This window comes from Salvelinus namaycush, chromosome 1 (assembly GCF_016432855.1).
Source record: "Salvelinus namaycush isolate Seneca chromosome 1, SaNama_1.0, whole genome shotgun sequence".
In the NCBI taxonomy this organism is placed as follows: Eukaryota; Metazoa; Chordata; class Actinopteri; order Salmoniformes; family Salmonidae; genus Salvelinus; species Salvelinus namaycush.
In genome coordinates, this window is record NC_052307.1 from 81042692 (window position 1) to 81065923 (window position 23232).

Below are 23232 nucleotides of genomic sequence, written 5' to 3' on the forward strand. Positions count from 1 at the left end.
CTTTCACTCACTCACCTCTCCCCTCCCTCTTTCACTCACTCACCTCTCCCCTCCCTCTTTCACTCACTCCCCTCTCCCCTCCCTCTTTCACTCACTCACCTCTCCCCTCCCTCTTTCACACTCACCTCTCCTCTCCCTCTTTCACTCACTCACCTCCCCTCCCTCTTTCACTCACTCCCCTCCCTCTTTCACTCACTCACCTCTCCCCTCCCTCTTTCACTCACTCACCTCTCACCTCCCTCTTTCACTCACTCCTCTCACCTCTCTCTTTCACTCACCTCTCTTTCACTCACTCACCTCTCCCCTCCCTCTTTCACTCACTCACCTCTCCCCTCCCTCTTTCACTCACTCACCTCTCCCCTCCCTCTTTCACTCACTCACCTCCCTCTTTCACTCACTCCCCTCCCTCTTTCACTCACTCACCTCTCCCCTCCCTCTTTCACTCACTCACCTCTCCCCTCCCTCTTTCACTCACTCACCTCTCCCCTCCCTCTTTCACTCACTCACCTCTCCCCTCCCTCTTTCACTCACTCACCTCTCCCCTCCCTCTTTCACTCACTCACCTCTCCCCTCCCTCTTTCACTCACTCACCTCTCCCCTCCCTCTTTCACTCACTCACCTCTCCCCTCCCTCTTTCACTCACTCACCTCCCTCTTTCACTCACTCACCTCTCCCCTCCCTCTTTCACTCACTCACCTCTCCCCTCCCTCTTTCACTCACTCACCTCTCCCCTCCCTCTTTCACTCACTCACCTCTCCCCTCCCTCTTTCACTCACTCACCTCTCCCCTCCCTCTTTCACTCACTCACCTCTCACCTCCCTCTTTCACTCACCTCTCTCTTTCACTCACCTCCCTCTTTCACTCACTCACCTCTCCCCTCCCTCTTTCACTCTCACCTCTCCCCTCCCTCTTTCACTCACTCACCTCTCCCCTCCCTCTCACTCACTCACCTCTCCCCTCCCTCTTTCCCTCACTCACCTCTCCCCTCCCTCTTTCACTCACTCACCTCCCTCTTTCACTCACTCACCTCTCCCCTCCCTCTTTCACTCACTCACCTCTCCCCTCCCTCTTTCACTCACTCACCTCTCCCCTCCCTCTTTCACCTCTCACCTCCCTCTTTCACTCACCTCTCTCTTTCACTCACCTCCCTCTTTCACTCACCTCTCTCTTTCACTCACCTCTCTCTTTCACTCACCTCTCTCTTTCACTCACCTCTCTCTTTCACTCACCTCTCTCTTTCACTCACTCACCTCTCCCCTCCCTCTTTCACTCACTCACCTCTCCCCTCCCTCTCACTCACTCACTCACTCACCTCCCTCTTTCACTCACTCACCTCTCCCCTCCCTCTTTCACTCACTCACCTCTCTCCTCCCTCTTTCACTCACTCACCTCTCTCCTCCCTCTTTCACTCACCTCTCCCCTCCCTCTTTCACTCACTCAACTCCCCTGCTTTAATCTGCTCTACTGAAACCCTTCTCCCCCCTCTCTCTCCCATCTACAAACAGCCTCACACGGACCCAAACCCAATGAGCGTAGGGTCACCCTGGAGCTAATCTGATCAGACAGTGAAATGAAGCCAGCCGCAGTGCTCCTCTCCTGGGTCTCCGGACTCTCAAAGCACCATGAATTCCTCTAATGCTATCAGAGCCATCTGAATGGCACTAGAGTAGGTGAAGGATGTGGATGGTCCTGTGGAGGGAGGGCCAATGGGGCCAATAAAGAGACCAAGCCTGGAGTCTGGGAAAGGCCTAATTAAAGGGCTGGGAGACAAACTGGCTGTCAGGAGGAAAGGTAATATCATTAGGGTCTGTGGAGAGAGAGAGAAGGGCTGAAGTCTATAAATGTCAGGAGAGGGGAGCTCTGCTGAGCTCAGGTCGAGCGTCCTCAATGAGTTTCCAATTCAATGTGCTTAAACTCACCCGGGCTCCATCCATTAGGTCTTTGCTCAGGTTTGTGTTTTGTGGGTGTAGAGGACTGATCAGTTAATGGAAGTAGACTATCGGATTGCAACTCATTCGTCTCGTCCGAAACAAGTTGTGCATTTTGATACACCTTGATTGATTAATCTTCTAAGCAATTAAACAGAGTATTAAACAGGAACATGGTTGCATATTTGAAGAAAGATCATTGGACGTCAACATTAAGAAAAATGTATTTATTTTACAACTTTAAAAAGCGACTTTTAAGCACAAAGATTCACTCTTATATATAAACACTTTTTCTCTGCATAAAAAAATGGTAGCATGTGCACATTGTGCTTGTCTGTACAACCGCTCTCTGGGCGCCCCTCGGCAGCTGGGATCCAGTCTACATTTTATTGCATAAGTCACATGTGATCCGCACATGTCAATTTACAGGATAGTGGAAAGAATCAAGTTGAAAAGGAGAGAAAATAAAGACTAGAAAGATTCCATTACACAGTGAAAAACAATAGCAGCTTTCAAAAGGAAGGCGTTGCACATTGTCCAGAAGAAACATAATCCAACAGAAATATAGACCAACTAATGGAGCCTGTGATTGTGCTTTACTCAACAACAACAAAAAACAAAACAGCTGACCCTAAAGCAAATCCTTCCACCATGTAAACCAACGCTAAACAAAACAAGCTAACTACAACCCCCTCCAGGAGGATCTGCAGTTAGGAGCCTATTTTTCCCTTTGAAATATGACCGAGCACTAACACTAGATGTACGGTTGCACACATCCCATTAGACAGGCGAGTTTTACATATCTTCTGTTAACTATAACTTCCGACACTACTCTATTAGAATCTACATTTCAAAAACCACATTTTTCGAAAGGCAGTTGATCCCCCCCCGTTGTCTCTGAGGAGGGAAGGCAGAAACTCTTGTTTAAGCATTATCGTTTGTCATCTTGTGATATCTCAGACTTGAGACTGACAAACAAAATGCTTCATGGAAAATCTGCAGAAACAAAAATAACACCTCAAACAACCTGGACTTTTAAAGACTTTGGTATGAACAAAATGAAGCTCTCAAACACAGGCCCTACCGGTACGCCTGGCTGTCCCAATATCCCTTTAAAGAATGTACTTCATTCTTATTCCTGTCAAAGTATGAAATATGCATAGTGGTATTCATGTGAAGAAATGAGATTGAAAAGAAATGATCAACCAATGATTAAGAGAATCAAACAATATCCAAATCAGGGGATCTCAAGTTATGACAGGTTCAGAGTGCAATTTCTCAGCAAACAATGACTTGGCCTCCAGAATGAAATCAGAGCAGGGCACAAGAGGGCAAGGGTCACAGAGGGTGAAGAGGTGACCATCTGAACCCTGTGACTGACATGGAACCTGGGAGATCAGATGGAGCAGGGAGACACACACACACACTACCTGGTCTCAGATGCGTTTGTGCCGTCTTGTGAAATCCTATGGTCATTGTGGTGCTAAAACAGATCTGGGACCAGGCTGGGAAACACAAGGTTGGGGCTTTGAGTTTGAGAACTACTGCACCTGGACTGACACTGAATATCACTGAGAGTAAAGGAAGGTTAAACCCCATTGACTAAACCATTTCCTCTGCATGTTCTAATGACAACATGGATATCCCGCTCTTCTTACCGTCTCCTCTCTGACAGCAGTACCAGACTCACACCAGTAGTAGCTTTTCCTCTCATTATTTTATACATGTCACTGGCATCACCTCAAAGAGCGAGGGCCAACGTTACTAAAGTCGTCGGATTTCATCCTTGATCAAGTTAAAAAGTGATGTAAGAAAATGGGAGGAATGGAGTGGTCCTTTGAACAAAGAACATTTCAAACCTCTTACGCACTTTAGAATTCCTGTAGCCGGTTGGAGACGGTGAAACCCGATCCATCTGTACCACAGCTGCAGAACATCCTTTTCACAAACCATCTTTGATCTGACTCCATATCAGTCAGAAGTGAAACCGTCTTCTTAGTCTTGGCCAGCCATTGTTTTCCAGTCAGTTAAAAGCTGAATCATTCCTTGCTGCCTCGGCTGCACCACCGACAGACTCTGAAGACTCAAGCCTATTAACCGTCTGAATTAGAGGTGGCTCTGCAGCCCTCTTCACTCACATCCACCTGTCAATAGGCCAGGCAGGGAGATGAAACAGGCCTGAGCCCACGCATGCTAACGGATGGGAGAAAGACTGAGTGTCATTAGGTTACTTTCCGCTGGCGTCTCCGTGTGCCAACAATTAGGGCAGCGTTGAAAACAACCTCGGCCGCCGGCGATGTTCTTGTTGAGACACTAAAGATGTTGACAGTGTTCCTCGAACAACATGACGCCTCAATCTGCCCACTCTCACACACGCGCAGACACACGCGTTTCCAGAATTGTAGTGTATTGATTAGCAAATGATTGATATAATTTCCAGATGATTGATAGAGTAATCAAAATGTAGTGTAGTAGCCAGTATTTCTGACAATGAATGTAAAATAGGATATGATGTCAGTGTTACTGAAACAATATTCAAGGAGAAATGACATTCATCTACATTTCATTTGCTGATCAGACACTCACAACTGGAGAGGGTTCACGAAAATCAACCCACAGTGAAATTAAAATCAGTGAAATCACTAAGGAAGGAGGATTTATAATGGACATGAACAGAGCTCCAGTCTCAGACTGAGGGGAGGGCAGCCATTTCCTGGCAATGGGAAAAGATAGGATGTAATGTAACGACTATAGCGAATGCCTCTGGCTCCAGTATGTGAAGGATGATGGGCCGACCCCAGGGAGCTGTAATGGGAGCTAGTTGTGGCCGGGGATCAGGGATGCTGCCTCCCATTGCTGGGCTGAAATACAACCCGTGTCCCAGAGCAATCAAACTGACCTGAGAGCAGCTACACGGACACCGCCCCTGAACAGATTAGCACTATGGGGCTCCGCAGGGTTCAATCTTCACCCCTCAAAATGAGATTGTGGTGAGGTGGTTATGAGGCCTATGGGAATAGGATGTTTTCAGGGGGGGGGTGAGATGTTGCTGCCCCTAAGAGCTGATCGCAAGTCAGATCTATTTATTGGATACTGATGTTTTAGGTTGGGACTGGGTTCAAATAAACTGATTCTACATCAACTGGGGTAACTCATGATAATCCAGGGGAGCTATTGTTAGTGAATGACGATGGTAGCTCCTTATCTTTCTACTCTGAACACCAATCAGTGGACTATTTACTTTCATAGAACAACAAACATTTGGTAGGCTCAAAACAACTATTATCAATGTTGTTGGAAAACTGGTCGGACGGGGGAAAACCTGATCCAAAATTCATCATTTATAAAGACTCTCCTCCAAAAAGAGTCTTTATAAATGAGTCTCTCCTCCAAATAAAAGACTCATATCATACTCCATCTAGTATTTACAGTATGGCTTCAGTCAGCTAGTTCTTCAGCCATCCCAAAACATAGATGAGACCGTAAACAAAAAAGACAATTGGAGGGGAGGTTAGTGAAGGAATAAAGTGTTGGAACAAAGCTATTCAATAAACCCACTCAAGACATTCTTCTTCTGCAGCATCCTGATGAGTGAAGAGACAAATAGGGGGGGGGGGGGCACCCTTTTCCTCCCATACACACAGACACACTCCCTGAAGCTACGTTTGCACAGAATTACAACAGCTAGCTCGGAATAGACCACAGCTGCAATTACAGTGGCAAAAATAAGACCCGGGACTGTAACGGCATCGCAAACATTTACCGCTTTTAGACTGAACGCACCTTTCACCTTCTCTGTAACCTTACCAGATCACACACACTTAGCTACGTAGGCTATACACACAGATAGATGTGCACATCCACACACATACAAAAACCACCCGGTTCCCTCCCCAAAGAGTTTATGGTCCAGGACCGGCTCCTAGTTGTGCTTGGCCCGACCCCCCTTCAGGTAGCTCTTCCAGCGCTTCACCACGTCCCGGAAGATGGGCGCGTTATCGATGGACGCCAGCAGCTGCAGCTGGTTGATGTGCGTGGTGTGGTAGTCCCAGCGTGCCAGGTTGGGGGCTGTGCCCAGCATGTAGTGCCGCAGGTCGTAGATGCTGCCCGAGCCCGTGTCGTACAGCGGCAGCATGGCCTTGAGGGACTCCATGCCCCTAGAGAACAACAGGCCAGACTCCCGGCCTAGTTTCTCGCCCGCCGTCTCGGCCAGATCGTGGAGACCGAGCAGCGAGTATATGAAGCCGTTGAGCACGAAGGAGCCTGGTGTAGTGGGGTACTCCTCGTACCAGTCGTACTTGTTCATGAAGACAGCCTTGACACCGTGCTGTTCAGAGGGCAGCTTGTAGGGGCCGGTGGCACGCAGCGCAGCGTTCAGGTACGTCTGGTCCTTGGTGAGTAGGTAGGCACGGACCAGAGTCGACATGGCCTGGCCCTGCGCCATGGCTGAGTACCAGCCGGGCTCCAGCGGGCGGAAACCCTCGCCCAGCTTGCGTGTGACCATGATGGGCCATCCGCCACGCTCGTCCTGGTTGCGCAGCAGCCAGTCACTGGCGGCGAAGAACGCAGCCGTGTGCGCCGTGGTGGCGATGGTGACGTTGTCGATGGCGCCGCGCCCACGGACTATCAGTCGCACAACCCGCCGCGGCATCACCTGAAAACAAGGAGGGGGGTTTAGTTTAACATGATAGGAACATTAACTCTTCCTACCAAGATTCACACAACTTCCACTTCTCAGTTTCTGGTTCTTTATAACCTTATGGGTTATGCGCTGATTTGGTAACTAACATTTAAAAATATATGTTATCATAACACTGTAAATAGTATCTTATGGTATTAACCAACATGTTTAAATGTATTGTTTGGTTAAAATGTATTATTGTTTCTATACATTTTGTTGTTTCTCTACAGCAGGGCTCTCCAACCCTGTTCCTGGAGAGCTACCCTCCTGTAGGTTCTCACTCCAACCCTGTTCCTGGAGAGCTACCCTCCTGTAGGTTCTCACTCCAACCCTGTTCCTGGAGAGCTACCCTCCTGTAGGTTCTCACTCCAACCCTGTTCCTGGAGAGCTACCCTCCTGTAGGTTCTCACTCCAACCCTGTTCCTGGAGAGCTACACTCCTGTAGGTTTTCACTCCAACCCTGTTCCTGGAGAGCTACCCTCCTGTAGGTTCTCACTCCAACCCTGTTCCTGGAGAGCTACCCTCCTGTAGGTTCTCACTCCAACCCTGTTCCTGGAGAGCTACCCTCCTGTAGGTTCTCACTCCAACCCTGTTCCTGGAGAGCTACCCTCCTGTAGGTTCTCACTCCAACCCTGTTCCTGGAGAGCTACCCTCCTGTAGGTTCTCACTCCAACCCTGTTCCTGGAGAGCTACCCTCCTGTAGGTTCTCACTCCAACCCTGTTCCTGGAGAGCTACCCTCCTGTAGGTTCTCACTCCAACCCTGTTCCTGGAGAGCTACCCTCCTGTAGGTTCTCACTCCAACCCTGTTCCTGGAGAGCTACCCTCCTGTAGGTTCTCACTCCAACCCTGTTCCTGGAGAGCTACCCTCCTGTAGGTTCTCACTCCAACCCTGTTCCTGGAGAGCTACACTCCTGTAGGTTTTCACTCTGACCCTGTTCCTGGAGAGCTACCCTCCTGTAGGTTCTCACTCCAACCCTGTTCCTGGAGAGCTACACTCCTGTAGGTTTTCACTCCAACCCTGTTCCTGGAGAGCTACACTCCTGTAGGTTCTCACTCCAACCCTGTTCCTGGAGAGCTACCCTCCTGTAGGTTCTCACTCCAACCCTGTTCCTGGAGAGCTACCCTCCTGTAGGTTCTCACTCCAACCCTGTTCCTGGAGAACCACCCTCCTGTAGGGTTTTTCACTACACCCCTGTTCCTGGAGAACCACCCTCCTGTAGGGTTTTTCACTCCAACCCTGTTCCTGGAGAACCACCCTCCTGTAGGGTTTTTCACTACACCCCTAATCTACCGCAGCCGATTCTAATAATTAGCTGGTTGATAAACTGAATCAACTGGGGTTTGGAGAGCCCTGCTCTACACAATTAAGACTGAAGGTGCTGACCTTGGTGGCCTTGACGGCCTTGGTGTTGGACAGTCCCACACCCTTCCTCAGGTCGGTCAGCAGGTCCCGGGTGACCGTGGACCAGGCGGCACGGGGCCCGATGCCGTAGGTGATGTCGCGGCCGCTGAAGGTGATGAGCTGAGCGGAGGTGACATAGTGGATGATGAAGGGCGCGCCCTTCTCCGTGGTCTCAAGCACCACAGACACGCTTCCGTTGGAGGTGAACTTGAGGTCGAAGGAGATGATGAAGTCCTTGGAGTTGCCCAGGGGGAGGGAGACACCTTCAGAGTTCTCTGTAGTGACGGAGGGAGAAACAACATGGTGGGTTTAATGGTTTCACAGTGCTGGTAGTCACTAGGGTCCAACGTTCTCTGAACTAATGAGAATGTGTGTATTTGGGTTTGTTCTCATGGTTAAGAACAGGCTGAGGGAGATTTTGAAGCTGAATTTTTTTTGTAACAAAGCGCTGTATTTAGAAAAAGGCCCATCACACCCAAGACAGTTTGTCTTAAACGTGCAGCATCATAAAGCGCTACCGTGTCATTCTAAGGACAGCTATCTGTAGGCTTGCATTGTAATAGAACTTTGAGAAGTCAACCCCCCCCCCCTCCAACAGATGCATGGGTTCTGAGAGAAAGTCCCCCTATGGGATCCTTGTTAGTATGTATGTGAGAAAGAGTGACTGGGGGGAAGAGAGGGGGGGGGGGGAGAGATATTAGGGAGAGAGAGAGAGGGGCTGGGAAGGAAAATAGACAAAAGGTGCTGCTCGGCCCATATCCTAATTACAGCCCTAAAAAAAAAATCCATAAAAAAAAAATCAAATTTCAGTAATTGGTTCTGTTTTTCAGTTCCTTGTTTTTTACTCTGAAAATCACACTTATTAAAAAAAAATCGAAAAAACTACAAATTGGATAATCTAAGTCAACAACCATACTTAAACCACATCAGGAGACCACTTTTGAAGTCTGGGGAAATGTTTTAACATTTTAGTGTGTATTCACCCTTTAATTCCAGTGTGCACCTAGCAAGAGGCTGTTTAGCTATGTTTTTTGTAGCACACATTTGCATTGTCACACGTGGGTAGAGTTTACAATACTAATACCCACTGGATTGATGTAAATAACAATGATATTCTGCCTGGTAAACAGAGGCTACTTTGTAGTTAACATTTCATTTAGAATGTTTTTGGGAAGGCCTTTCCATCTATCGGGAGATTTTTCATTAGCATCATCGCTAACGGCTACACAAAGTGATAGCGACGCACACCATCCATACAGCATGCAGACAGAGAGGAATTCTCCATGCCTCTTCAGAAAGTTGCAGGAAATAAGAATCACTGATGCATTCTGTTCATGTCATGATAAACTTGGGCAAATGAATACATACTTTTATACATTTAGTTGATTCCCTACTGATAAGTTCAATACATTTTTGAATATTGTTGAATTCCGTTTTATTGTCTGGATTCAGTCCACATCGCACACGGCAACACTTCCTTAGGCAGCAGCCCAGCATGGAACACAGTTTGACAATACTACTAGGAAATGTTGAATCCCTGACACACACATATACAGTACCAGTCAAAAGTTTGGACACACCTACTCATTCAAGGGTTTTTCACAAAGGGTGGCTACTCTCAAATATAAAATATATTTTGATTTGTTTAACACTTTTTGGGTTACTACATGATTCCATGTGTGTTATTTCATAGTTCTGATGTCTTCACAATTACTCTACAATGTAGAAAATAGTAAAAAAAGAACCCTGGAATAAGTAGGTGTCCAAACTTTTGACTGGTACTGTATATGTATAGATACACACACTTCCTTCCAAACAGAGATCATCTTCTGAACTTATCCCAAACTGTTCAGGCCCCTTGTCAGCGGCTAAGCCTTGCTCCCTCCCTCCTAAGTCTGCACCCCACAGCACTCTGAAAACACTCGGAGAAGGAGGAGGAGGCACTGTTAAACATTCAGAAAGACAGAGTGCACACACGAGAAAGAGATAAAAGGAGAGGCAGAGGGATGGCCCCCTCAGTCAGAGAAAACAAGAGTAAGACAGAGAGACAGGCACAGACAGAGAGACAGGCACAGACAGAGAGACAGGCACAGACAGAGAGACAGGCACAGACAGAGAGACAGGCACAGACAGAGAGACAGGCACAGACAGAGAGACAGGCACAGACAGAGAGACAGGCAGGCTGGCAGGCAGGGCCCCAGGTTTCTACAGCTCTTTAATGCACTCATAAATCCATTACTTAAGGCAACCCAGAGAGTAAGTGGATTTGTACTGTGGCCCTGTGATTACTCTGCCATCAATAAATGATGGGCCGGGAATACAGACGAGATCCCATCTCCTCTCTGATGCTGCTGATCACCGGGGTTGAGAGAGACACTATGCTAGGTTGTCTGATGCTGCTCATCACCGGGTTGAGAGAGACACTATGCTAGGTTGTCTGATGCTGCTGATCACCGGGGTTGAGAGAGACACTATGCTAGGTTGTCTGATGCTGCTCATCACCGGGTTGAGAGAGACACTATGCTATAGGTTGTCTGCTGCTGCTCATCACCGGGTTGAGAGAGGCACTATGCTAGGTTGTCTGATGCTGCTGATCACCGGGGTTGAGAGAGACACTATGCTAGGTTGTCTGATGCTGCTGATCACCGGGGTTGAGAGAGACACTATGCTAGGTTGTCTGATGCTGCTCATCACCGGGTTGAGAGAGACACTATGCTAGGTTGTCTGATGCTGCTCATCACCGGGTTGAGAGAGGCACTATGCTAGGTTGTCTGATGCTGCTCATCACCGGGTTGAGAGAGACACTATGCTATAGGTTGTCTGCTGCTGCTCATCACCGGGTTGAGACAATATGCCAGGTTGTCTGATGCTGCTCATCACCGGGTTGAGAGAGACACTATGCTATAGGTTGTCTGCTGCTGCTCATCACCGGGTTGAGACAATATGCCAGGTTGTCTGCTGCTGCTCATCACCGGGTTGAGAGAGACACTATGCTATAGGTTGTCTGCTGCTGCTCATCACCGGGTTGAGACAATATGCCAGGTTGTCTGCTGCTCCTCATCACCGGGGGAGAGAGACACTATGCTATAGGTTGTCTGCTGCTGCTCATCACCGGGTTGAGACAATATGCCAGGTTGTCTGCAGCACACGTGCACTAATACATACATTGCCTTCATTAAGTATTCACACACCTTGACTTTTTCCACATTATGTTGCGTTACAGACTGGATTTAAAATGGATTAAATTGAGATTGTGTGTCATGGATCTACACACAGCACCCCATAATGTCAGTGGAATTATGTTTTTAGAATTATTTACAAATGAATAAAAATGAAAAGCTGAAATTAGTCAATAAGTATTCTACCCTGATAAAAAAAATGTTTACATTGGATAAAAGTAGAGACTCAGAGCTACAAAATGGTATATCATACCCTACAGAACAATGGGAAAGTAATTTTGCTTTGAAAATTGATAAACTTGTAACCTCACTTATGACAAAATGGCTCTTGAATGTTTTGGTACACCTACTGGAGAGCTCTTCTTTGTCTACACCCCTTCAGCATCGTTCACACTCTTTTAAGCCTTAGCCCCACCCATCTCTTTAAGGATTCACATGTAAGGACATGTTCTAAACAATCAAAGACATCAAGACTAAAGGCTGGTTTTTATTACGGGTGTGTTTATCATTTCATTTGAAGAGCAGGAGGGCGCGCTCTGGGCGTGTCGTAAACTCCTAAACTCAAGAGTGCTGTCAGATTGTCGCTCTCTTAGCGTTCAGAGTGCATACTGGACGCTCTGGCCCAAGGAGTAGGGTTCATCCCAGCGTTCTGACCTCACAACAGCAGTCAAGCGCCCAAGCTAACGTTGGCTAGCTACTTCCAGACAACCAAAAACATGAGAGAACACCTCACTCTGACCATTTTACTCGCCCTAGCAAAGCTGATTAGGCTGTTTTTATGTCATCCAGAACGTTGGTGACTAACTGTGGTGCTGGCAACAATTTAATTACGATTTTCTTTGCCAACGTTTACTGATACTGGCGTTAAGCTATCGTAAATTTGTCAGTTATTCTGTGCTCTGGCACACTCAGACGAGAGTGCTCTGAAATCGGAGTAGATGGCCAGAGCGAATTTACCAGCTAACTCTATCAACAGTTGTTGCAGTGACATCATGAACATTCTATTGACATGGTTACTTGCATAGTGGAGTCTTGTTTAGATTTGGATCTCTTTTAGTCCCCATTTGGACTAATCTTCCAAGAGTCCTTAAACATTAAAATACAATTTATAGTACGAACACATTTCCACATATAACACACTATTACAAACATACATAATATACTAACATAATGACCCAATAAATACTCAATCTAAAAAATATTGATTCTTTATCTACTATAGTCCCACAACATTTCTAAGTATTATATTTAAATAGTTCTAAAATAATGTTTAAATGTATATATTGAAAGGTTTCTGGTTTGCTCAGTTAATTTATTCAATTTCTTTATTGCTCTAAATCGAAATGTTATTTTGCCTATTTCTCTTTTCTGTCTTGACAACGCACAGATAGTGGACAATCTATTCCTAGTATTTACAGAATGTCTGTCTCTTACCAACTGAATACCTTTGTGAATAGAACTTGGCCGTTTTAAATGATGTATATTATGAAATAAAATAAGCATGTTCCTTTCAATTATCTTATCGATTGATGACCAACCAAGAACACTGCGCATGACTGCAACAGAAGAACCATATCTCCACCTTAAAACAATCCTTGCTGCTTTATTCTGTGCATTCTGCAGCCTCCTAACTTCACTTGATGATGGATTTCCCCAGACTACAGAACAGTAGTTCACCTGACTCTCAATTAAAGCTTGTGTTATTTGCTGAAGAATTTTCCCTGGTAAATATTTAGCTATCCTTCTGATTATGCATGCTGTTTTTTTGTTTTGTTTTTTAGTTATTTGAGATGACCATGATAAGCAGTTGTCTAGCTGCACTCCCAATAGTTTGGTTTCTGGCACTTCTTCAATTTGTACTCCTCCCATACTCAATTGTATCCCATGCTGTTTTGGCCTTTTCCTAGTGGAACAACCAAAGTTATGTTGGTCTTTCTTGGTGTTTAAAACAAGTTTGCGTTGGCAAACCCACTCCCTAATATTCTCAAAATCTCCTTGTAAAGCTTGCTGTACCTGTTGAACCGATTGTCTTGCTGCATAAATTGTAGTATCATCTGCAAATATAGTAGCTTGAGTTTCAACTAAGGCATAGGGCAGGTCGTTGGTATATATTAAATAGAGAAGTGGCCCAAGGCAGCTGCCCTGCGGTATTCCCCAGTTTAACACATGAGGGGAAGAAAATTAACCATTGATATAGGTGGACTGTTTCCTGTCAGTTAGATATGACTGTACCCAATTCAATGCTACCTCCTTAAAACCATAATGCATTCATTTTGTCAAAATTATTTCATGATCCACTAAATCAAATGCTGCACTGAAATCTAAAAATAGTACACCCACAAACCTGCCATTATCCATAGCATTGAGCCACTGGTCAGTCATGTCAACCAATACAGTGGTAGTGGAATGTTTTTTGCGATAAGCATGCTGATTGGCTGTAATCAGATCATTCTTTTCCATGTACTCCCATATTTGTCTACTCACAATACCCTCCAATATCTTACTGAGTGTAGGGAGTAGACTAATTGGTCGACTATTGGCAGGAGTAATGGGTTCTTTGCAGTCTTTCAGAATAGGACACAGTTTCGCATGCTTCCATACATTTGCAAACATCCCCTTTTCCAGTGACCAATTCAATAAGTATCTCAGTGGAACTGCAATCTGGGGAGCAGCACAGCGAAGCAAAAAATTGTCCATAAGACCATAACCTGTAGATTTACCATCAGGTAATGACTTCAATAGGTTTAACACCTCCTCCACTGACACCGTTTGCAGACTAAAAGAGCAGATCTTGTTGCTCATAATATGATCATCAATCCATTGGACAATAGCTTGTTTGGAAGAATGTATGTTTACATTGTTGCTCAGTAAATTAATTTTCTTTGTAAAAAAAATCTGCAAAATGATTGGCAATATCAACTGGTTTTGTTATTATTCTCCCGTCAACCTCCACACTAGATGGGCATGATGAGATAGATGTACCAAGTAAGCCCTGAACTGTGTTCCATACCTTTTTACAATCATTTTTACAATCAATAAAAGCATTGTTGTAAAATAACATTTTTTTCTTCTTTCGGTTCAATTTAACTGCATAATTAGGTAATGTTCTAGAAGTCTGTTCATCAATTTCTAGTTTTGACTTGGCTGCTAAGACTTTTGCCATATTTCTTTGAGAAAAAGCCTCACCCAGTTCATCATCAATCCATGGAGATGGACGAGCACCAACTGTACTCTTTCTTACTGGGGCATGATGGTCCATTACCTCAGTGAGCAAATCAATAAAACATTCTGTAGTGTGATTTAAACCATCCTCTAGATAAATCAGCTCCCAGGGTACAGCAGCCAAATCATTTAGAAATAGCTCATGATTAAATGTTTTAAAATTCATTTTGACCACAATCATAGGGGGTTTCTTTGGAACCTTGGTGTTCATGGTTATGGTCACAATATTATGGTCTGTCCAGCCCACTGGCATTGATCTGGCTTTTAAGCATTGCAATGGTATATTACAGAAAATCAGATCAATGCATGTGTCTGAACGATGACCCAACTTAATTGAAGATCTTGTAGTATCATTAACCATTTGTTTCAAACCACAGTTCTTGGCATATCTCATCAATTTTGTTCTATTTGAATTATTATGATCCTTCCAATTTATATTAAAATCACCCAAGATAGCAACAGAGATGTATTTATCTGTGGCCTGGTCAAACCCAGTACATAAGTTATCCAGATATAGACCTCCTAGCTCTAAGGTGTCTACACACATCCTACCAATATGGGTGCTTGGTGAGGCAGATGTACCTGAGCCCATAGTGCCTCTACTTGACATACCTTTTTAAGAGAAAGGATGACCTTAATGTATATGATTCTGAATGTATAGTGCTATACCCCCACCATTCCTATTCCTATCCCGTCTCAGTAGACTATATCCTTGAATGTTAATTTTCTCATCATTTACAGATGCATCTAAATGTGTTTCGGTCAAAGCCAAAATATGAATATGAATATTTCATTGATCTCGGTGGGGAAGTGATCATTCATTCCAAAATCAGTGTTTCTGAGTTCTCTGCCCATGTTCTTCGTCATTTCCTTTTGCTTAAATTTGTCAAAACATGCAATAATAGCCCGTGGCCTATTTCCAGAGGCCTTACCTATCCTATGGACTCTGGAGAAAGTGACATTACGCACAACATCAGTGGGAAATTTTAGTTTATGTTGACATAAAGTCTCGTACTGTGTCCTCACAGCCTCTGCTGTTGTCATTCTCCGTTATCCCTGAAAATATTAGATTGTTCCGCATTGATCGACACTGTACATCAAGCAAGGTTTCTTTAAGTTGTTTGTTCTCCCTTTGCACCACCTCCACCTTGCTATGAATAGAGTCTACAGAACCTTTCAGCGCCGTGTTCTCTTTCCTTAGATCATCAATCTGACATTGGCTGAATTCCAGACTGGCACATAATGCATTGATGTCCTCTCGTAATATATCCAAGATATCAAGTTTGGCAAGCCTTTCATTGATGGATTTTAACAAGTCAACATCCATATCAGTAAACCTCTCCCCACTCGCGCCCTCTTACTAGGGGATGGTTTGGTTCCATTGTTGATACCTATTGGCCAACCTGGTTTTGGTTTGTTTTGTTGATTGGGTTGGTTGGTTGGTTGTCCTTAACAATGATCCAAAACCAGCGACGTGTTTCTTTGAGTTCGTAAGTATCTCTCGTCAATGAATCGTTCAAGCTCTTCAATGGATTCTGAATCATCTAGCGTGATTACAGGCAGAGTTAAACACACAAACAAACTGTTCGGGCCGTGGTTTCTTTGCATCAATCCGACCACGAAGGGAGACATGTAGCTAAACAATGAACCATAATCCCAACTCATAACGTTACTACTCTGCAGGTAGCTAACCAACCAGGTTCAATGTTAGCTAGCTAACATTAGGCTTTAACTAGCAATGCAAATGGCTCAGATATGAATAATATTACTACACAGATCATACACGTAACGCTAGCTAGCGAGCCTGCTAATGCTAGCTAGCTAAAAGGTTTACGTTCAAATGGCTCTCCTGTGAAGTAGTGACGCGTGAAATATGCCTAATTTCCTGAAACGAGTCACAATTATCTCTAAGGTCCCTCAGTCGAGCAGTGAATTTCAACCACAAAGACCAGGGAGGTTTTCCAATGGTACAAAAGAAGGGCACCTAATGGTAGATGTGTAATATTAAAAGCAGACATTGAATATCACTTTCAGCATGTTGCAGTTATTAATTCAACTTTGGATGGTGTATCAATTCACCCAGTCACTACAAAGATACAGGCGTCCTTCCTAACACAGTTGCCTGAGAGGAAGGAAACCACTCAGGGATTTCACCATGAAGCTAACGGTGAAATAATTTTTCTTTAGTGGCTGTGAAAGGAGATAACTGAGGATGAATCAACAACATTGTAGTTACTTCACAATACTAACATAAATGACAGAATGAAAAAGAAGCCAATACACAAAAAAATATTCAAAAACGTGCATCCTGTTTGCAACAGGCACTAAAGTAATACTTTAAAAAAAGAAAATTGGCAAAGAAATTATCTTTTTGTCCTGAATACAAAACATTATGTTTGGGGCAAATCCATCACTGAGTACCTCTTAATATTTTCAAGCATGGTGGTGGCTGCATCATGTTATGGGTATGCTTGTCATCAGCAAGGACTAGGGAGGTTTTTAGGATAAAAAAAAACGGAATAGCGCCAAGAACAGGCAAAATCCTAGAGGAAAAACATGGTTCAGCTTTCCAACAGACACTGGGAGACAAATTCACCTTTCATCAGGACAATTACCTAAAACACAAGGCCAAATACACACTGGAGTTGCTTACCAAGCAACACTGAATGTTCCTGAGTGGCCTAGTTATAGTTTTGATTTAAATCAGCTTGAAAATCTATGGTAAAAATCCCAGAAAGAGTCACTGCTGTAATCACTGCCAAAGGTGATTTTAACATGTATTAACTCATCTAATCAAGATATATTAGTGTAAATTTTCCATAAATTAAAAACACATTTTCATCCACTTTGACAGTCTTTGTGCAGATCACTGACATTTATTTTTTACAATTAAATCCATTTTAATCCCACATTTTTAACGACAAAATGTGGAAAAAGTTAAGGGGCGTGAATACTTTCTGAAGGCACACTAATATACCAAAACATCTGTACTTTTTAGAAACTAGAACAAAACGGTTTGGGTACTATAATTTTTGTTACTTTCGATACTTCTGTCAAATGTGTCTCACGAATCAAGTCTATCAGCGCAGCCAATGTCCCCCACGGAGTGCACTGTGCTGGCTCCACATACTCACTGCTAGCCTGCAACGGGAGTCTGGGCTGCATCATGTTAGCTCCACATACTCACTGCTAGCCTGCACTGGGAGTCTGGGCTGCATTATTTTAGCTCCTTCTGCTGCACAGAAGTTAACACACTTGAATAATGTGACACGGCATGTAGAAAAGTTGAAACTGTTAATTACTGTTCGCAAAACAACGTCCATACAGGCTAAAATACTTTACAATGCAAGAAGATAACGGTAACTCCCAGCTTTGTAGGCCAACTTTACACCAAAAACGTAATTAATTCACTTTATCGGTCTCCCTCACGTCTCTCTCTCTGTCAAAGATTTATTGCCTCAGAGAACTGAGGGCTCCGACAGGCCGTACCCCTCTTGGCTCGTGAACGACTTCATTACTAGTTAAAGAGACAGTGGCAATTTTGTAAAAGAAGCCACTTCTATGCAAATGTTGTTGATCAGTACAATAACATAAGTGTCACATGGAAGGGAAACAGATTGTCATCTGTACCCCATGAAATCAGCCAAAACAAGCTGAATAACTCAACGCATGCACACTCCTATTGAATATGCATTCACCTGTATTGTGGATAGGCCTAGGCTACATCTTGATTTCCCCAGTTTATCAATAGAGATTTAGCATTCATAAAAGGTATTACCATGATGTTGTTATGTAGTTACATTGTTTTATACCAAAGTGAAATTGATTGTCTAAATTGGTTCATTAATACATACATGGCTGTATATGAAGAAGTCTGACGTAAAACATTTCAAATGTAATGATATTGAACTCAAAAGATGCCCAGCGATTGAACAGAGCAGTACCTCAGTTCATCTGTCTGGATCAAGTGCCATTCTGTGGCTTTGGCTAATATGCCTTCTGTTTTAGCTGTGGTATGGTTTTGGTATCGAGCATTGTGATACTTAACCTGGTATCCAAATGAAAATGCAGGTATCGTGACACACTGACGACCTCCCACTCTGTCTGCTGAATTCTTTCACTTTGCTCTTGTTTTCCTCGGTGGGAGGGTCGTCAGCGAAATGGGACACACCTGGGCTCGGGTGTGTCCCAGGATAAATGCACCTCTTCCCCATTCATTGAGGAGACTCTCTCCATGCAGACACAGATTTTGGTTGTGGCATTTTTGTGGCTGTTTTTGGTTGTGTGCGTTGGCACCTTTCAACACCCCTCATTATCACATTTATGCACGCAACCACTCACTTACACTACTGATTACTGACTACACACACACCATTGTTAATTATATTTAGTTTACTTTAGTTAAATATATTTTGTTATTCCTTATCTCGTCGTTGTCTCCTTTTTTGTTACGCACTTTGAGCAGGTTTGTGACAACACACACACACAAATACAAACCCAGGTACTCAATTGCGCTCTCACACAGACTTGTTTAGTCTCTCAACACACACTCATTTAGGCCTATCGAAATACACAAGCACTCACACATTCATAGACCACAGATCTAGCCAGATGGGGCTTAGCTAGTGACAACAATTACTCCACTGTCTCCTTATAGATGGCCCTGCTAATGTTAATGGGGTTCGATCTGCTGCAGGGGGAAAACTGCATTACAGGATGATGAACAAAAGAATGGGCATCAGCGCCCAGAATCCAGGCGCCTCTCTGCCATTGACGACTGAGACATACAGTAGTGACCACAATCTGCTCTGTATGGGATGCGTAGGCCCACATGCTTCCAATCAAATGAAACTCATTGATCCACTTGTCAGATACCCAAGGGGGGGAGAGAGGGAGGGATTGTGAGAGTTCATTCTAGTAGGTTGACGTTTGTCGTCATGAGTCTTGTCCTGGAGGCAGAACTGAGCAACTTCCCTTTAGATAGGCCAGCTGAAAAGTCCACATTGGGTTTGAATTAAGGTTAAGGTTAAAATATGACTTTGTGGCTGTGCAGAGCTGCCTCAAGAACAAGATTCATGAGGAAAAAAACGTTAACCTGCGTAATTCTATGGGGACTAAGAAAGATGAGTAGAGAGAGGAATAGCCTTCAAAAAAGATGGAGCAGAGGAGGGAAAATGGCCAGACAAAGTTGAGAGCGAGAAAGAAAAATAGACAAAAGAGCGATCAAGGAGAGGTTGATGATGTACTAATGATCAAGGTATAAGAAAGCTCTACAGAGATTGAGGTGAGGACAGAACTGAATAGAGCAGAACATTCCAGCCTCATTTTCAACCACTGCATTCTATCCACCACAGAGATAGAAACACACAGGAATATCATTCTATTTCTACCTCCCTGTACGACAGACATGTGCTGCTGCCATCCTACCTGGGGCACTGAACTGGCGCACGGCGGTGGCACGGCCCTTGTCGTGGAGCCGTGTGAGGCTGCAGCCCTTGGGGACCGTCCAGGGCCCGCTGGGTGAGCCCGCGCGGTTGTCCTTCTCCTCGGCCGCGTCGTACAGCTCCACATGGGGTGGCCGCTCCGTCAGGTTCTTGCTGTAGTGGCTCAGGCCGTACTGGGCGATCTGGATGGCATAGAAGTAGCCCTGGGGACCCCACTGGGTGGAGAGGGGCACACCTGGGGGAGAGGGAGAGAGGTTACATAATGAAACAGTGATTACACATGAAAACATGGTCAGTTGAGGCACTAGCATCACAAAGCAGTGACATTACCTGTGTTTAAAGTTCATGCCTGAGCATGAGTACCCAGGACGCCACTGAATAATTACTGTCTTGTTTTCAGAGATACTTGATTCTTGATACACTGTGATATCATTTCGATATCAGTTGCAATTAGTTACTGTTGTGCTATTTTTTTTTTGTTGCATTGTTTGTAACTTTGTACATAATGTTGCTGCTACCGTCTCTTATGACCGAAAATACCTTCTGGACATCAGAACTGGGATTACTCACCACGAACTGGAAGAATCTTTTTCTTTTAACAAGTCCGACGAGAAAGATATACTGCTCTCCTGGGAACAGGCCCAGATCCGTCATTTGGGTGAAGAAAAGACAGAGGAAAAGGACGCACATCTGGCTGCCTTCTGAGAATCCGTAGGCGAGAGAGTAAACTCCCACTACCATCAATTCTACTAGCTAACATTCAATCATTGGAAAATAAAATTGATGACCTACGATTACGATTATCCTACCAACGGGACATTAAAAACTGTAATATCTTATGTTTCACCGAGTTGTGGCTGAACGACGACACGGATAATAGAGCTGGAGGGATTTTCAATGCACCGGCAGAACAGAGATGCTACGCCTGGTAAGACGAGGGGTGGGGGTGTGTGTCTTTGTCAATAACAGCTGGTGCCCGATATCTAATATTAAAGAAGTCTCGAGGTATTGCTCGCCTGAGGTAGAGTACCTTATGATAAGCTGTAGACCACACTATCTACCAAGAGAGTGCTCATCTATATTATTCGTAGCTGTCTATTTACCACCACAGAACTAAGCTGGCACTAAGACGGCTCTCAACCAAATCTATAAGGCCATAAGCAAACAAGAAAAAGCTCACGCAGAAGCGGCGCTCTTAGTGGCCGGGAACTTTAATCCAGGCAAATGTATATCAGTTTTACCAGCACATCACATGTGCAAGCATAGGAAAAACAACTCTGGACCACCTTTACTCCACACACAGAGATGCATACAAAGCTCTCCCCTACCCTCCATCTGGAAAATCTGACCATAATTCTATCCTCCTGATTCCTGCTTACAAGCAAAAACTAAAGCAGGAAGTACCAGTGACTAACTCAATACAGAAGTGGTCAGATGACGCGGATGCTACGCTACAGGACTGTTTTGCTAGCAAAGACTGGAATATGTTCCGGGATTCAACCAAAAGGCATTGAGGACTACACCACCATCGGCTTCATCAATAAGTGCATTGACGACGTCGTCCCCAGTGACCGTTCATACATATCCCAACCAGAAGCCATGGATTACAGGCAACATGCGCATCGAGCTAAAGGCTAGAGCTGCCGCTTTCAAGGAGCGGGACACTAATCCGGACGCCTATAAGAAATCCCGCTATGCCCTCAGATGAACCACCAAACAAGCAAGGAGTCAATACAGGACTAAAATTGAATCCTACTATACCGGCTGACGCTCGTCGAATGTGGCAGGGCTTGAAAACTATTACGGACTACAAAGGGAAACCCAGACGTAAGCTGCCAAGTGACGCGAGCCTACCAGACGAGCTAAATGCCTTCTATGCTCTGACATTTCAACCTCTCCCTGACTGTCCACATGTTTCAGGCAGACCACCATAGTCCCTGTGCCCAAGGAAGCGAAGGTAACCTGCCTAAATGATTACCGCCCGTGGCACTCAAGTCGGCAGCCATGAAGTGCTTTGAAAGGCTGGTCACGGCTCACGTCAACAGCATCCTCCCGGACACCCTAAACCCACTCCAACTCGCATACCGCCCCAACAGATCAAGCCATCTGTACACTGCCCTTTCCCACCTGGATAAAAGGAACACCTATGTGAGAATGCTGTTCATTGACTACAGCTCAGCGTTCAACACCATAGTGCCCTCAAAGCTGATCACTAAGCTAAGGACCCTGGGAGTAAACACCTCCCTCTGCAACTGGATCCTGGACTTCCTGACAGGCCGCCCCCAGGTGGTAAGGGTAGGCAACAACACGTCTGCCACGCTGATCCTTAACACTGGGCCCCTCAGGGGTGTGTACTTAGTCCTCTAATGTACTCCCTGTTTACCCACGACTGCGTGGCCAAACGACACCAACATCATCATTAAATTAGCTGACAACAGTGGTAGGCCTGATCACCAACAACGAGACTGCCTATAGGGAGGTGGTCAGACAACTGTCAGTGTAGTGCCAGGACAACAACCTCTCCCTCAATGTGAGCAAGACAAAGGAGCTGATCGTGGACTACAGGAAAAAGGCAGGAAGAACAGGCCCCCATTAACATCGACAGGGCTGTAGTGGAGCAGGTCGAGAGTTAAGTTCCTCGGTGTCCACATCACCAACGAACTATCATGGTCCAAACACGCCAAGACAGTCGTGAAGAGGGCACGACAAAACCCTTTTCCCACTCAGGGGACTGAAAAGATTTGGCATGGGTCCCCAGATCCTCAAAAAGTCCATAAAATTGTGAAAGACTGCAGCCAGCCTAGCCATAAGCATGCTGAACAATTAATCAAATGGCCACCAGACTATTTACATTGACAACCCCCCCCCCCCCCCATTTGTTTTGTAAACTGCTACTACTCGCTGTTTATTATCTATGCATAGTCACGTCACCCCTGCCTACATGTACAAATTCCCTCTAACCTGTACCCCCACACACTGACTTTTTTACTTTAGTATATTTGGTAAATATTTTCTTAACTCTTCTTGAACTGCAATGTTGGTTAAGGGCTTGTAAGTAAGCATTTCACTGTAAGGTCTACACACACGTGACAAATAAAGTTTTAATATTACTTATATATTATTTATATATTTCAAACTTCATCTTTAAATTAGAAACAGTGAGAAGAGCGGCGGCAGACCAGAGAGCGGAGCGGCAGACCAGAGAGCGGAGCGGCAGACCAGAGAGCGGAGCGGCAGACCAGAGAGCGGAGCGGCAGACCAGAGAGCGGAGCGGCAGACCAGAGAGCGGCGGCAGACAGAGGCAGAGCTTCATAGCTGGGAGCACAAAGATAGAAAAGGAGAGTCCTATAAAGAGAAGGGAGAGAGCAATGCAGA

The 23232-nt window shown here is 45.0% G+C and overlaps 1 protein-coding gene across 1 annotated transcript in view; it reads right to left on the reverse strand.

Annotated features, from left to right (window-relative positions):
- Window positions 1-2140: 2140 nt before the first annotated feature.
- Window positions 2141-23232, reverse strand: part of glceb (glucuronic acid epimerase b) — a 102084-nt gene continuing 80992 nt past the window's right edge. Inside the window, exons 4-6 of the mRNA XM_038996174.1 lie at window positions 19841-20092; window positions 7995-8287; window positions 2141-6582 (exon numbers count right to left, since the gene is read on the reverse strand). Coding sequence (XP_038852102.1) covers window positions 5851-6582; window positions 7995-8287; window positions 19841-20092 — 1277 coding nt within the window. The 3' untranslated portion in view covers window positions 2141-5850. The remainder of the gene's footprint in view (window positions 6583-7994; window positions 8288-19840; window positions 20093-23232) is intronic.